At 53.9% G+C, this 14,926-nt stretch overlaps 5 protein-coding genes across 5 annotated transcripts; 1 reads left to right on the top strand and 4 right to left on the bottom strand.

The window, feature by feature from the left end:
* Positions 1-154: 154 nt before the first annotated feature.
* On the bottom strand, positions 155-797 carry AYL99_02868 (DNA-directed RNA polymerase II subunit F; the record flags this gene model as incomplete). Its single annotated transcript, XM_018834384.1, has 4 exons — positions 155-188; positions 242-361; positions 424-705; positions 772-797. 4 exons carry the CDS (start codon positions 795-797, stop codon positions 155-157), a joined length of 462 nt encoding a protein of 153 aa, XP_018697008.1.
* Positions 798-1,182: 385 nt separating this feature from the next.
* AYL99_02867 (hypothetical protein) lies at positions 1,183-2,844 on the top strand (the record flags this gene model as incomplete). Its single annotated transcript, XM_018834383.1, has 1 exon — positions 1,183-2,844. One exon carries the CDS (start codon positions 1,183-1,185, stop codon positions 2,842-2,844), a length of 1,662 nt encoding a protein of 553 aa, XP_018697007.1.
* Positions 2,845-4,237: 1,393 nt separating this feature from the next.
* Positions 4,238-5,875, bottom strand: AYL99_02866 (hypothetical protein; the record flags this gene model as incomplete). Its single annotated transcript, XM_018834382.1, has 1 exon — positions 4,238-5,875. One exon carries the CDS (start codon positions 5,873-5,875, stop codon positions 4,238-4,240), a length of 1,638 nt encoding a protein of 545 aa, XP_018697006.1.
* Positions 5,876-8,665: 2,790 nt separating this feature from the next.
* Positions 8,666-10,688, bottom strand: AYL99_02865 (hypothetical protein; the record flags this gene model as incomplete). The annotated part of the gene is made up of 3 exons (XM_018834381.1): positions 8,666-10,345; positions 10,398-10,526; positions 10,590-10,688. The coding sequence occupies 3 exons, from the start codon at positions 10,686-10,688 to the stop codon at positions 8,666-8,668; spliced, it is 1,908 nt and encodes a 635-aa protein (XP_018697005.1).
* A 1,270-nt stretch (positions 10,689-11,958) lies between these two features.
* Positions 11,959-12,852, bottom strand: AYL99_02864 (hypothetical protein; the record flags this gene model as incomplete). The annotated part of the gene is made up of 1 exon (XM_018834380.1): positions 11,959-12,852. The coding sequence occupies one exon, from the start codon at positions 12,850-12,852 to the stop codon at positions 11,959-11,961; it is 894 nt and encodes a 297-aa protein (XP_018697004.1).
* Positions 12,853-14,926: the final 2,074 nt, after the last annotated feature.

The raw sequence follows: 14,926 nt of genomic DNA, 5'->3' as shown, positions 1-14,926 counted from the left end.
GTGCGGAGCCCAACGGAGACATATGAGCGCCATGAAGCGGAAAAGGAGGTCTGGTACCTGCTGCAACAAATACACATGATACTGCTGGTCCACGGAAGACGACTGCCTTCCCTTACTAGTGACAGAACCAGTCGACTGAGTAGTAGATGGGGCTTCACAGCAGTTCTTCGCATGTCCAGTCCTCATACCTGATACATAGTCAGCGTCGCATTCCCTAACGTTATTGTTTCGATCAACTCACCATCCATCAGGCAAATAGCGGCGGACAATAAGAGGGATCTTCTTCTGGTTCAGTTCCTTAATCGCAATTTGTAGTGGATCTGTCTCGCCCTCTAAGTCAACTAGAACAGGAGCATTCATGCTGTCCCGCAGTCAGTCGCGCTGTCGCAAGTATACTATCTCCGGGTGCCCCAGGCTATTTACCTGATCTGCAGTGCCCTAGTTCCAAGCACTCTTGCACGTTCGTATTTGGTCATGTAGGGAGTTGTCGTTCTTTTATCCTCGGGAATCTTCTTGTCGGCGTCGCTCGAAGGTTTCTGGACGTTTTGATTTGGATCGGCCGACACAACGGTCCTCCCCTCGCCCTCTTCCTCTCTAGCCCGCGCCTCGATGGCTTCCTCGTCGACTTCGGCATCCGGAGGTAGTTCGTCTTCGATGTTCTCTTCGGGCTCGTAGAAGGTATCGTCAGGCTCGTCTCGGCCGTAGCTGTGTGTTTGGTAACAATGTGTTAGAACAAGCGGATTGCAAACGGCGCGTGGCAAGGGGACCTACCCGCCGTCATCACCATAGTCCGACATTCTCAGCAGTCACGATGGAGGGACACAATGACACAGATCCACTCAAAAATCACGGTCTCTGTAAAATGATAAGGATAGAGGCAGACGGTTTGCTCTGCATTTCACATTTCATGCGGCCGCGGCAAACAAAAAAAGTTTTGGCATGTCGCAGCCTTGTCCGGCACCGCGTCACACGTGACACCACGTGATACGGCTTGGCGCGCCCCACAACAAACTTCCAGCGTCGCAGAAAAGATTTCCATGGTCAGCGACCCCACACTCTCTCCCATTCGTTACCGGCACCGTCTCCATCCCAAGCCCCTCGTAATTTTGGTCGCGACCACCGTATTTCCAAGATTTTGACCAAAGGCAACCAGGGCGCGGGGTGCGCAAGGCCGTCGCTAAGATGCGGGTCGAGTCCGACGACGACAGTCTTGACAAGGACTATGATATGCTCGACTCCGACATTGACGATGACTTGGAGCACGAGGCCGATTTTGGCGACACCCCAGCCTCAACTCCGCCATCATCCACGCTTCCTCGCTGCCGCCAGAAAACGCTAAAATGTCCGTACGAGAACTGCGACAAGGCGTTCGATCGCAAAGTGAGGCTCGAAGAGCACATCCGGTCGCACACAAACGAGCGTCCCTTCACATGCCCGCATCCTCCCTGCACCAAAGCTTTCTTCCGCGACAGCCATCTGAAACACCATGTGAAAAGTCAACACAGCAACATCAGGGATTATAAGTGCACATGGGAAGGGTGCGACTCCAGTTTCACCACCGGCACAAGACTGCGGCGTCATCTGGAGACTCACGAGGCTAAAGAGAAGTTCAGATGCCGTGGGTATCCTGGGTGCGACCAGACCTTCCGCAAACAAGAGACGCTGGATCGACACGTATTGTCTGTGCATCACAACATCAAACCTTTCCCTTGCAAGGAGCTGGACTCTGTGACCGGTGCTCCCTGCAAGAAGGCCTACGACACCGCGGAGAACTTGCGTTGCCATGTACGAGCCAAGCATGACACCACCCGGTTCTCTTGCTCCGACTGCATGGCACAGAATACAGCCATTCTCGCCAGCCCCGATGATGAGAGAGAAGTCGTTCAGGCATCGTTTGCGACCTATGGAGAACTCCAGGCTCACCTGACCATTGTCCACCCTCCAACCTGCCCATACTGCCCGACCTCTTTCACCACCAACAAGGAGTTGACGCGACATCTTGAAATCCAGCACGGAATTCTACCTGAGAAAAAGTCCGAAAATCCGGTTGTCTTTACCTGCACGGTCGAAGGGTGCGGCAAGAAGTTCACCAAAAGAGGAAATCTGAACGTCCACGTCAAGACTGTCCACGAGAATAAGCGGGACTTTGTGTGCGGCAAGACCGAGATTTCACTTCCCGAAGAGGTCGCAGATCAGCAGGACGTGGCCATCCATGGCTGCAACCGCAGCTTCACCAGCAAAGCCAGTCTCGAAGAGCACGTCCGTACCGCACACCTGGGGCTGGAGTCAAAGCGAATGCTTCGAGAGAAGAAGCGCAAGGCCGACCGTCGCAGCGATGACGAACACGCTGATGATACCGGCGCTGGAGGTACGCGGCTTAAGAAGCAGCGTAGGCCCCGCTCCGACAAGGGCGTCAAGCGGGCATCCGCTATGGTTGGTCTCACTGGTGTCGCCGCCGCTGCTGCTGCTTCTGCGGATTCTGCTGGTAGTCCATCGCATCAAGAGACAGTTTCACATGGGTTCGGGAATATTCCTCGGGAAATGCCTGACGACGATGAAAACATCTCTCCAACGGGAACTATGCTCTCCAGCTCCATGGTCATCTGTGACGAACACATCTGGCACAACGGCACATCCTACCACTTCCCGTCCGGGGAATATCCCACGCTTCTGTCTAGAGATTTCGCGCGGGCCAGCGTCCACGATGACGACGATCCGTTCGAAGACTTTGTTCACGCTGGCGAAGGGGCCTATGATGAAAACGACCTGCATTTCTTCGGCCAGTTTGAGCCCGAGACGGGCCTCGCAACGCAGGGCCGTGACTTCGAGTATCCTGCGCTGTGAAGTTTTAGCACGCACTTGGACATACACATGCACATGAAATCGTACACACGACATGCACACACTCTCGGACATAGATGGAACGAAGGCACAGCATAGCACAGCACAGCACCGGCGTTTTTCAGAGAGGGACGGATTCATTGATTGATTGATTGCACAACGAGGGGGATTTAATCAACCACTACTCGGTCCTTACTAACTACTGGATTCGTTCAGCCAACGGGAAACCACCACCACAAAAGTCTTTTCTTGATCATCATCATCATCGAGCATGGCGTTGGGTTGGGCGGGGGCGGCGGGCATGGAAACAAACAAAAATCAGTCGATCGAAAAACAAAAGCCATCGTGGGGGAAAACACAAGGGAACCGGAAAAGTGAGCGAGCGTGCGTTTCGTGCTATGAAATGAGAGCTGAAATGAAGCATCTGAGCGAGATGAGAGGAGATGAGATAGCTGAGATAGCTGAGCTGAGCCGCGACTCGAATGAAGAGGAGTTGCATTCTGAACATCCGATACAGACATGCGATGATTCTTCCCCTATCTCTCTATCTCTCTATCCTTCCTGGATTTTGACGGTTGACTGTTCCCTGGAGTGACGCCTTTCTCTATCTCTTCTCGATGTTGATATTGTCTGCTGTAGGTGGGTCTGAGTCTGCGTGCTATGGGCGTGCTGCGGCGTTTCTCCATGCCCCGTACCGTATTTCAAAGCATTGAAAACGACGCCGCCCAGGCTATCTATGCTGTACAAGTTACTGTACACGCACACGGACAAGGGTGACAGGTAGGCTAGCAGGCAGGCAGCCTGGCCGGGGCACGATTGACCTGAGATATAATATAACATCAAGGGACGATTCGATCAGGCCGTCGTGGATGGATGCTGAACGTCTGCGTATTCACGGGCCTCTGGTATTCGTTCCGTCTGTCTGTCTGTCCCTCCACCGCATGCAACATGGGGTCCTGCCGTCCAGCTCTTTATCTTGTTTCCAGAACTTCATCAATCGCTGGGGTTAGCAATAATGTATCATTCTGTAAGCAGTACGCAGTACGGGTCCTGACTCTCGTTCACCCATGCGGGAAAGGGCTATATTATATACTAGAGAGAGGCGTGTATCGGAGGAAAGAATCAATGTGCACAGAGAGGTTTGGTGATCGAAGCACACGTCCTGTAGATGCGAACGTACGTATACACACACACACACACATACACACTGTAGCCTTCACACTGTCCATCCCTATCACGCCACCACTATGTACTCGCATGTATATACAACATGCCCAGAGAATGACCATTCCATCATGAATTAATCTAATGTATAAAAGCCCGGACGAGGCTACTTTTTGGGAGGCGGGTCCGTAGGAAAAAAAAGACAAAACAACCGGTTCCCGCTTTTTGGCAACTACTTCCCGTCCCGAGCCCAGAAACTGGGCACCACGCCGAGAAGGCTCACCAGCGCCAGCCACCACCAGGCCCAGCCGACCACACCCTTTTCGAGTCCCTGACCGTACCAGTGTCCCGCAGCGATGGGTCCAATGGTCCTGAATGCGCTGGACGTCGCAGCACCCATGCCGTGGATGGTGCCCAGCATCGCAGGACTGGGACTAGAGTTGTTGATGAGGAGGACGGAACCCGGGATGGCAAACGTCCGTGCGGCGACCTGGAGCACCACGACGACGACGATGCCCATCCAGAGCAGAAATTGGTGGGAGATGAGAAGCGACAGGTACGGCGCCAAGGCATAGGCAACTGGGAACACGAACAGGGACCAGCGAGTGGAGCGCAGGAGGCCGAATCGGGCATTGACGGTCGGATACAGCGTCAGCTGCAAGATGATTCCGACAAAACCCAAAATCGACATGGCCAGGCCGATCGTAGGGAGGCTGAACTGCAACCCGCCCGTGAAGACGAAGGGCAGACGGACAGTCGCCTTCTCCTCGTCGGTGGCTCGGGCGGAGGAAAGGAAGATCGTCCACAGGGAAGCAAAGCCACCCATCTGGAAGTCCATGATGGCGACGGTGGCCAGCACAAGGAGGACGTTGGATGTGATGGCATGGTAGAATGGAGGGGCGGATTTGGGGGCCTCAGACGGCCTGGGAGGTGCCTTGGACGAGGTTGCTGAGGGATTAGAGCTGTCACCTTCCTTGGGCGGCAGCGTTTCCAGTGGCGTGCTTGTGGGCAGGTTCTCATCGTCGACCGTGTCGGGACCAGCCCCGGCGTCTGCCTGGTCAAGCTGGCTGTATCCGAAGCGCTGGAACACCAGAGTACGGATGCGGTAGGTGATGTTCTCGGCTAGCTCAATGCCTCGGTCTCGATTGTATTTGCGAGAACTCAATGTTTCTCGCAGGCCCATCCAAACGAGCAGGGCGTCGGCGAAGAGTACGAGAGCGCAAAACAGGTTGGGGGCCGCGTAAGGGAACGTCGTCAGCCACGAGACCCCATGTGATCCACCAAAGGTCGAGTTCTCTCCAAATAGACCGGGGTAGTTGTGCACCGGATCAGAGAGCATGCCACCGAACAGCGGACCAAAGATGTTGGCAATGTTCCATGCCAGAGGCAGCAGCAGGAATGTCCTAGAATGATATTTTTTCTCGGTACTTTCTGCCAATGCAGTCCTTGCTCCTCCGACGGTTGCATTGATGGCACCACCTAGACACCTCCAGACCACAGCAGCTGCAAAACTTCTTGAAAATGCCACACCTATACAGCTCAGTCCTTGTCCCGTCAGCCCGATCAGAAGGACCGTCTTTCTCCCAAAAGACGGAGAATCGGCCACCCGCCCCCACAGGATGCCTGTAAACACCTGCGCGGCTGTGAAGACACCCTGTAATACGCCAGCCTCGAAAGATATCTGGCTGTCCGGCGCGGAGGGTGAGAAGGACTTGAGTTGATAAAACATGTAGGCCTGCAGAGCGGCCTGTTGGAAGAAATCAACCACCCGCACGGAGCATATGATGAAGAGTTGGAGTTTGTTCGGGATCGAGGCCCATGATGGGGGTGGCGGAGGCTTGCCCGGTCGGGTCTCGACGTCGTGCCGCATGATGGGAGATGATGTATGTGTGTATGCGTCACCGGAGTATGTTCTTGTAGATGTTCATATATGCGAGCATGGTATGCTTGATCGAGAGGTCTCCAACGCGGAGGAGTGCTCTCGAGTCTGGGAGGTCTTGTGAGAGGATGTGGCGAAAGCGCAGGCGCAGTTTGTTGGCTGGCCGGAGTCAGGAACGGTGCTTCTGGCGAGATACAAGCGACAGTCAAGTGCTCGTATGGGTATGTGTGCCCTTCTCCCTCGGATGAGAAGCTGGATATGGCAGTATACAGTAGTTACGTACTGTACCCGGACAGCTGGATGGATCTGATAAAGGTTATCCGAAGTCGGGGGAGTCAGATATGAGAAAAGATCTTGTTTGGCGCTGGGGGAAAGAGAGAGGGCGAGGCGACTTGGCCTACGACGACGTCAACTTACAGTAGTGGAGGCACCAAGAAGTTTTTCTTGGGACTAGACGGCACACTGCCTAATAGGTACGACTACGAGGTAGGGAGGGTAAGAAGCCCCCGGACGCGCAAGCACCGTTCGGTGTGCAGAGGGACTAGTTCCTCCCTAGAAGGAGATACGAGTAGCGCCACTAGAGCCTGCAGACGCCCCCGAGCAAGGTCTTTTGTTCGTCAGTCGGGGCCCGGGAGTCGGGGGTGGCCCCTCTCTTGCCAAGGTGCATGGGGCCTGGGTATCTTACCTGTCTCTAGCCGCAGCGTGCCCACCCTTGGCTTTTTGGCTTTAGGCGAAGTGGCCCTGGCTCGCTCCCACCCTGGAAAAGTAGTTTTGTTTCGGCTGAGAAGTGCCGGGGCACCGTACCTAGGTAGGTAGAGATCAAAGAAGTATCCCAGCCGCTGATTGTGCGGGAGAAGCGGCCGGGGAGTTACAGTCTCGAATGTAACTCTTTGATCCTTTCTGTTCTTTCCCTCTGAGGGGACGGAGAATGAGGACAAGAGCTACGATAGCTCGGTAGTCGAGGGAGCTCGAATTAGGGCGCTTCCGTCGTAGTTGGTAGTCATGGAAATGTCAATTCCCACGACCACTGGTACCGTTACCTAGCGCTTCGCAATCACATTTTCAAGATTACCAGATTCAAGCCCAATGACACTGACAAACCAGGATCAAGGTTGCTTCAACTATGTACATACACAGTCCTCTCTGGATGTATTATTCGCTTCCCCCTTTTTACACTCATTTCCGTTTACTAGCTTGAAGCGAGGAAGCGAGCCTCGTTTGATGAGAAGGCTGAAGACAAGCATTGGACTATAACCAGTCCTTTTCCCTTAGAGCTTACACGTGGAAAATCCTTTTTGGTTCCATCTTTTCCCTTCTTCCCCGACAAAGTAAACGAAGGGGTCATGGGAGATCAAGGACATTATCATTATCGGGAAACTGATCAACTGCTTGAGGTGGTTACGGGTAATTACGTGTGGTACCCGGGCAGCCACCCAACCTACCTACCTACCGACCTTCCTACGTCGCTACCTACGACGATCTCGATGCAGTACGAGTATGTATGTTCTTGCCGTTTAGTGGTGGGACGCAATATGTAAGTATCCATGCAAGACAGTTTGTGCCGTGTAACTAAGCTCCTATCGTCAGGCTGATGCCAGTCGTCAAACAGGAGGACGTAACCCTCCTCGTGGGGCTGCAGGTACTCATTGCATATCATCTGGCCGTGTGCTTCCCGTCCCAGGCCCAGTCAGCACTTCCCTGTCCGGCTGTATCCTTGCGACAGACGGCATCTCGGTTGTGGCACCCTAATCTTGACACACCTCCGCGTAGTTCGGGTTTCCTTTTTTTTGCTGTTTGCTTGCTGCCGACCTGCATCCGTGGGCAGGATCGGCCATGTGGTCACCACCGGCATCTTTGCACGTCTGATGATTCCTATCAATCGGCCAGTTCATCGAGGCGTGCTAAAACTTGGATGGGTGGTGGGCTTGCGGCTCGACAAGGCCCTAGCACGGCTAATCGGCATGATCTCGTCCTCTCCATGGCAAATGTCCAATGTAATATATCCGGTGAAAAGGACTTGTAAAGACGAACACCAAGGTGCTCATGAACTTTCTCTCTGGGAAAAGCTGCCCACTGCTACCACTTACATCGGCATCGGATAAACGGGCTTTGTTCGACGAGAGCAAGCTGTCCAGCCGCCACCAGAGATGGTTCCCCGGCTCTGGGAGGCATTCAAGACCCCCCATCGTCTTCCCATCCTGGTAATGTTTTGAGACAAGGATACATCTTGCCACCTTGCATTTCCTTGGTACAGAGAAAGAGAGGGTGTGTGCAGCGTCTTCAAGATCTATCCTTCCAACCTGACCAGGCACGTGCCACGTCAGGCCTTTGAGTTCCTGTCCAGGAGCCTCAACCTGGGTTCCCATCCTGTCCGGATCGCCGGTAAAAGATGGTGGCTGCAAGACGGTGCAGTAGTGGAAAGTCTGTAGGCGGGTTCTCTCTCCCCCATCTGAATGCCATCCTTGGAAGCTTACGATTGGAAAACGAAGATGGACAAGAAGCAATGTCCCACATGCTGAATGGATTTCCCCAAAGATTGTTGAGGTGATGATTCTTCTCCTTCTTCTTGATATTATAATTCATACCTTTTCGTCGTGACATCATTCATTAACTCTACTCCCAGATATAGAATGCTGTAGTACATATGTACTCCAGTAGATATCCCCCCATAAGCCCATGCATGCATGCATATTGCCCCGTGAATATATAACAAGAACACCCTGCGCCAAATGCTCATGACATCTAATCCCCCGTTTTCGCATCCGCCGAATACAATAAATGTCATGATGGGTCTGTAATCATCGGCGCCCTGTCTCCGTCCTGCTCTTCCAACGACAGCGCCTTGTAGCCGGCGCCGACGCCCACCTCTCTCCCTGTTTTCCTCTTGACCGCCCTGTACACATTGTGTGCCAGGATGTGGACCGGCCGCGAGACGAAATTCCTCGTCGCCAGTACGACGATGAGGATGATGAACACGGCGATACCGGCGAAGGCGCCCCCGAAAATCTCGGCGTTCTTGATCTTCTCGGCCCGCTGCCGTTCGACTTCCAGCTTCTCCTGGTCCTCGTTGAGCTTGTCCTGTTGCTCCTGGTTCTGCTTGGCCGCTTGCTCTTCCTTGCGCTGTGCGGGGCTCGGCATGAACCGGCAGGCGATGTCGTCGCAGTACTCCCGTAGTTGCTCGTTGGGGATGAAGGTCGATTCGACGGCCGAGGCGCCCAGCGCCTGGCCATCCTTGTCGAGTGCTTCCGCGTATGAGTACGTGTACGTTCCGGCGTGCCGGTAGATGGTTTCAAACCCCTTCTTGGGCACCGTGGTGATTTCCTCCCACGGGCCCTGCTTGGATTCGCCGCCGTAAAATCGCCACGACTTGACCTCCGTGGCTCCGTTCCACGAGGCATAGATCATCATTTCCCGTCCGTCCTTCGAGTACGTCCACAGAGCAGGCTTGGTCAGCGGCATGCCCACCCAGTTGTCGAACTTGTGCACGCGGTAGTTCATTGTGTTAGTCCACGCAAGCGCACCGTAGAAGATGATCTCGTACGAGTCCGGCGCGTATTCGGTCCAGAAGGCGTCGTTGCCCCACCCCATGACGATGCCCCCGTTGGGGAGGATTTGCATGTTGCCCTGAGATTTGGAGATGTGTGCGTGGCCGTCGACGAACGGCGGGTCAAGGTTCAAGATACACGTCGCCACTTTCGTCCGGTGGTCCAAGATGATTATCTGGCCAGTCGAATGCGGCTGGGTCTGGTTGAAGCCATTGGTACCGTTGTCGAACAGGGAGAGCACCGTGTGCGTTTCGTTATCGGAGATGAAACGGGCGTCATGCTGAGACGAGAACTGGAACCCCTCGAGTGCGTAATCCGATTTTGCTCCATTCAGGCGCCAGATGACGTGGCCATCCACTCCCGAGAGCTTATACACGGCCGAGGTGTGGCGGGCCGAGATCAGGTAGTCGCCATCCTTGTTCTTGTCGATGGAGTTGATGTGGAAGTAATCCCAGGGACTGTCAGGGTGCTCTCCCGTTCCACTGATCTCGGTGGTGCTCGGTCCAACCCAACTCTCGCTCGGGTGGACATGGTCCAGGCTGTGCCATTCGAACAGAACTTCTCCCGTGTCGACGTCGACTTCCTGGAACGCTCCTTGCTGGATGTAGCCGAGACCATCGCATAGATTCCAGGGACACATATCGTAGACGCTGCGAAGGTACTGGGTCATCAGTGCCTGCTTCCCTTCATTGATAACCCTGAATTCGTGCATGTCGGAAGAGGCCTGGTAGCTGCCCGGCTCAATAGACCTGACGATGCGATAGTGTTTATCCATGATGAGGCCATGGCCGTGGCCCCAACCAAGCATTTGCACGCCCTGATAGAAGCATAGGTGGATCTCGCCTTTGTACATGCATGTCTGAGGCGCGTGAGAGACACCGGGACCAGCGCTGCCAAAGCCCGAGAATATCAAGTTCTCGTGGACGGTTAGCGGGCCAGAGTTCGTCAAGGGAACACAGCAGACTTACCGCATCATTATCATATATGTGGATGCCTTCCTGGGCTGCTTGATACGGAGCGACAAAGTAATAGCCCGGCGCAAGTTTCTCTGGCTGTCGTTGAAAGACGCTGAGAATGGGAGCAAATAGATCCGGTCTCTGTCATGCGAATTGCGGTTAATCCGGTGCGTCCGAGCAGTATCGAAAGAGGTTGCTGCTTACCGATCGAAAGATGGAGATGGGTTGTGTCTTGTTGTCGGCGGCTATTCTCCAGGCGAATAGGCATACGAGCCACCACTGCAAGGAGAGCGAGAGCCTCATGGCATCAGCCCTTTGCCGGTCTCGGTTCAGCAAAGAACCAAGAACTCCAGCAACGAATTGTCTTGTGTGAGGTCAAGAGATTAAACTCGCAAGGGCAAAATCTCTTCTCTGGGGAGCAGAATTCAGAAAAGACTGGCCCGCCCAAAGGACAGAGCCTGGCTGGATTAGCCGCTTATCCAGATCTGCACGGGGCACGAGAACCGGAAAGTCTCTTGCCAAGAGGCACGCGATTCTCTTCTGGACCAGCAAATATCCGACGTGGCGGCGAGGATCCGAGTTTCAGCTTTCACGCTGAGGCGGTTTGACTGACCTGAGGGGTTCGAATACAGCAATTTCGGGCTGTGAGAGCCTCCTGCGTAAGGGTTTCGCAATAGTATCAAAGTCCGATGCTTGATCCAAAAAATGACACGAGGACAAGTACCGAGTAGTAGGTCGATACTCAGATGTGGAAAGTCGTTAGCCACCGGCCCTGTCTGTGGGTTCGGCCCTGCTGTGCGGCCCCCAGCCATGCTTATAATACCCTCATACAGGTTCATTGAAATGACAAGGACGAGCAAGGGTCAAGTAATTTAGCCACAGTGCCGAGACACTAGTCAAGCCCTCTCGAGCCTTGGGCGATACCAACAAGCAGTCCGTTGGCCACCAGAGCGGAACCCCCGCCCTACTGACGGAGAAGCTATGTCAATGACGGCAAGCCAGGCGTTGATCTCTATGATTATCTAGTGCCACGGTTGGCCATGGAGCTCAAATCCTGACTAGCCCCCATCTTATCAAATATCATATCATCATAACTAAAGTATCTTCAAGCTCGCGAGATGAAAGGGATTTCGTGAAAAATGCATCTTGTCCACGGGTGGCATCTCCGTGGATTTGTTCTGGAGACGTGGTTGTAGACCTATGTACATAGTGTAACAGGGGTAGCTTTATCTATCTCCTCTTCAGAGTACCCGTGTTAAATACCCCCAATCAAAAGGACGGACAAGGACCGATAGCTCCGATAAAGCGTGATACTGCTTGATACTACCTGCCATCGGAAGGAGCCGATGATCTCTATCAGTACATACCATCCGAACACGTATCCTAACTCCCTCGCCGCTTTTTGGTTCAAACCCGATTGCCAAACCCATTATGTCTAGAATTGAACAAATTGCGCCGGGCGCCCACGGCAAGAATAGAACCAATCATTACGCAAAATTCACCAAAACACCCGGGCTATGTACAAGTGTTGCCCTGCACGTAGGTTGAATGTGGCACCCTCGTCGTGGTCCGGTTAAGAAGCTGCTGCCCACAGTGGTGTGTTCTGTGCAAACTTGGGCAGGTAGTGGGTGTAGGCGAAGGTGGCTGACAGAGCAGTGGCGACCACGGGCACTCCCACCACCAGGGCTCGGAAGATAACGTTCATCATCTGCTTGCGGTTCTGTGTTCTGCATCGTTGCACAAAGTTCTCCGCGTCATTGGATCTTGGGAAGGGCTTATCGGGGATGGGCTCGCCGAGATACTCGCACAACGGTCGCCAGCCAGAGCTGACGCGGTACTCGAGCAGTTTCCCCGGTGGCACCAGTTCTCGGATCTCCTTATAATAGTCGTGGAACCTCTGCTTCCCCTGGTTTTCGAAGTCGTCGTAAAAGAAATACTTCCAAAATTTGCGCAGCATGGGGTGGTACAAGCCGGCAGCCCAGTCGAAATTGGCAACGGCTTTAAGTTCAGGGTCGTTGGCGCGCCAATTGACCGTCTTCATGACCGAGTTATGCCACGAGTCAACGTCCCTCGTCGTGATGATGACTTTGGCGTCTGGGTACGCCTCGATCAGTTCTTTGGCAAAGGCCACGGCAGGCCAGTCGCAGACGGCCTGGCAGTGACCCAAAAGCGCATCCCACTCTTCACGGCCAAACTTGCCCTTGCCCTCGTACTTGGCGGCAAAGGCGTCCATCCAGCAGAGGCAATCAGGCGGATTCTCAACACTGGCCGACATCATGTGGTAGGTGTCGGTGTAACCCAGCTCTTTCAGGGCTGCTCTTAACGAGGCTGTCCCCGTCCTCCCGAGGCCGAGTGCCAGCACTCTCATCGGCACGATTCTCTTGCATTGCCGTCGATCGATGTCGGTTTGGTAAGGGGTAAATATGTCGGTGGCAGGCTTAGGGGTATATGGAATTCCTGAAGCCATTGTGGGCAGGTCGTTCAACGAGAGGTGAGGGATGTTCCCAGGGACTGTAAGATCTCAATTCAATGCGCAGAGGGCAAGCACGAGCTAGCGCGATTGAGCTCTGTATTCGACCGCCACCAAATTATAATGATAGCAGTGGAGGTTCGGGAGGAGATTTCGATGTGCCGTGGTCTGACGGTCGGGAGACACTCGTGAAGAGAAGGTATCGTGGTAACGTTGTTGAAAAAAAGAATGGAGGGTTGAGGAAAAGATATGATGGCACTGGGCAAATCTTGGGAGGCTCTTATTGAGAGGGGCCGAAGTTCACAGCCCTGCTAAGGCCTATCAGTTATCCCAACGGAGATGCGACACGAGCCTTGGATCTTAGCCTATTGGGGAGATGTATGCGGGAAGAGACAACCAAAGAGAAAATGGTTGAAGAGAAGCTAGGGGAACATGCAACGGCGTCTCCTTTTTTTTTCCTCTCTCCTTCCCCTGCAAACGCTGAAAGATAGGAGGATTTCAGACGAGGAGGCGGAGGCAATTTGCCTGCCGGTCATTTCACTGTTTGACGAACGAAGATATCAATCGAATCTCTCAAACGAGAATCCCATGCAACCCAGTTTCTGGACAATCTTTGCCTTGTGGGATTTGGGGCGATCAAAGGTCGCCAGGTGCCAGGATGGTTTCCGCGCGGTGGGCCGCCACAGGCCAGGTGGAGGATGGATGGATGATGTAGGTTTGACAACACCACCAATCAGCGGCGGCCCTTCAAATGACCGGCGGATTCTGCCAAGAACGCCACTTACGACGCCTCCTCGCCAAAAGATATTGGGGCGGACAGCGTCTCAGGCTGGGCAGCCAGTCAGACCACGCCGCAGCCAACAGGAGGTGGAGCTGGCTAGCACCCGAGTCAGACGGAGTGCGTTTGCCAAGACCTGATGGACCCAGAAACGCGTATGAGCAGCAGCAGTAGCAGTAACGTGGGAGGAAGGGAGGGGGAAAAGGGGATGTGGAGAGGAGAATTCGCCACCAAGATACTTACGTATGTATCGAGTACAGCAACGGGCACGTAGATACAGATCCAGAACCAGCAAAAGGGGAAAACATGGACCGAGAATTCAGCTGACAATAGGTACGGAGGAATACCTGGTACCTGGCATTGTGACATGTGCTCAGGTTTCCGTGAGGACAAGGAACATATCACACACGGGATCGAGGGTGGTGGGTGTGGCTCTTTTTTCTTTCTCGCATGGCGGACTAGCTACCCAGGTCTCGGTAGGCACACGTACTATCAGGATGTGGGTGGTGACTTGGTAGCGGGTACACGGGACAAGGAAAAGCGTTGGCCAACCTTCGTTTCGGGAAGGGGAGAACGACCTTTGACGCCGACAACGGAAGGTGACCGGACACTTGAGGACTGGTTGGCTTCAATAGGGAGATTATGCGGGCGGCCAGATGAGGTAGTTTTCAGTGATCGGGTAACCTTCTTGGTAGAAGCGACTTGGCACTCAAGATATTCTAACTAGACATCTCATTGACACACGGCAAGCCAGGGCTCCTTTTAGCACGCACGCATAATACCACCATGATGAACCTCAGAAAATAGTGGGCAGGTGAAACTGCAGACAGAGATAGATCGGACATGACATCAAGCTGTTTGAGTGTACTGCAGTACATCGGGAGCACGTCTTCTCTTTCCAAAGCGGGTCATCAGTCAGAGTACTCGGTACGAATAACCTCCTCTCTCCTGCAGCTGCCCTTCTCCTCCCACCGCGGGATTAGCATCCCCGACCAGCCCCAGAGTTTGCCATGCTTGGGAAGTCATTGAGCCTCTCGAAATCGTCAACGTGGACCGGCCGACCTGCTCCGGAAGTCGGAGTGCTCCTTGAAACGCAGGCCGATATTTACCGAAAGCCAGCTTCTGCTCGCGAGAGTGCCACCTTGGACCATCAGGTGGACTGGGTACAGGTATCTCGTACAGAAGACCGAAGAAGTCCATTTTGTGGGAGGCTACCTTCAAGCCAACGCCACATGGCAACGACATACGGGTACGGAATACAGTAACCAGCAATCTCATATTTGCTCTAACGAA

This window comes from Fonsecaea erecta (assembly GCF_001651985.1).
Source record: "Fonsecaea erecta strain CBS 125763 chromosome Unknown Scaff2, whole genome shotgun sequence".
NCBI lineage: Eukaryota > Fungi > Ascomycota > Eurotiomycetes > Chaetothyriales > Herpotrichiellaceae > Fonsecaea > Fonsecaea erecta.
Note: the sequence above shows the minus strand (reverse complement) of the source record. Positions and strands in the feature narration are given on the sequence as shown.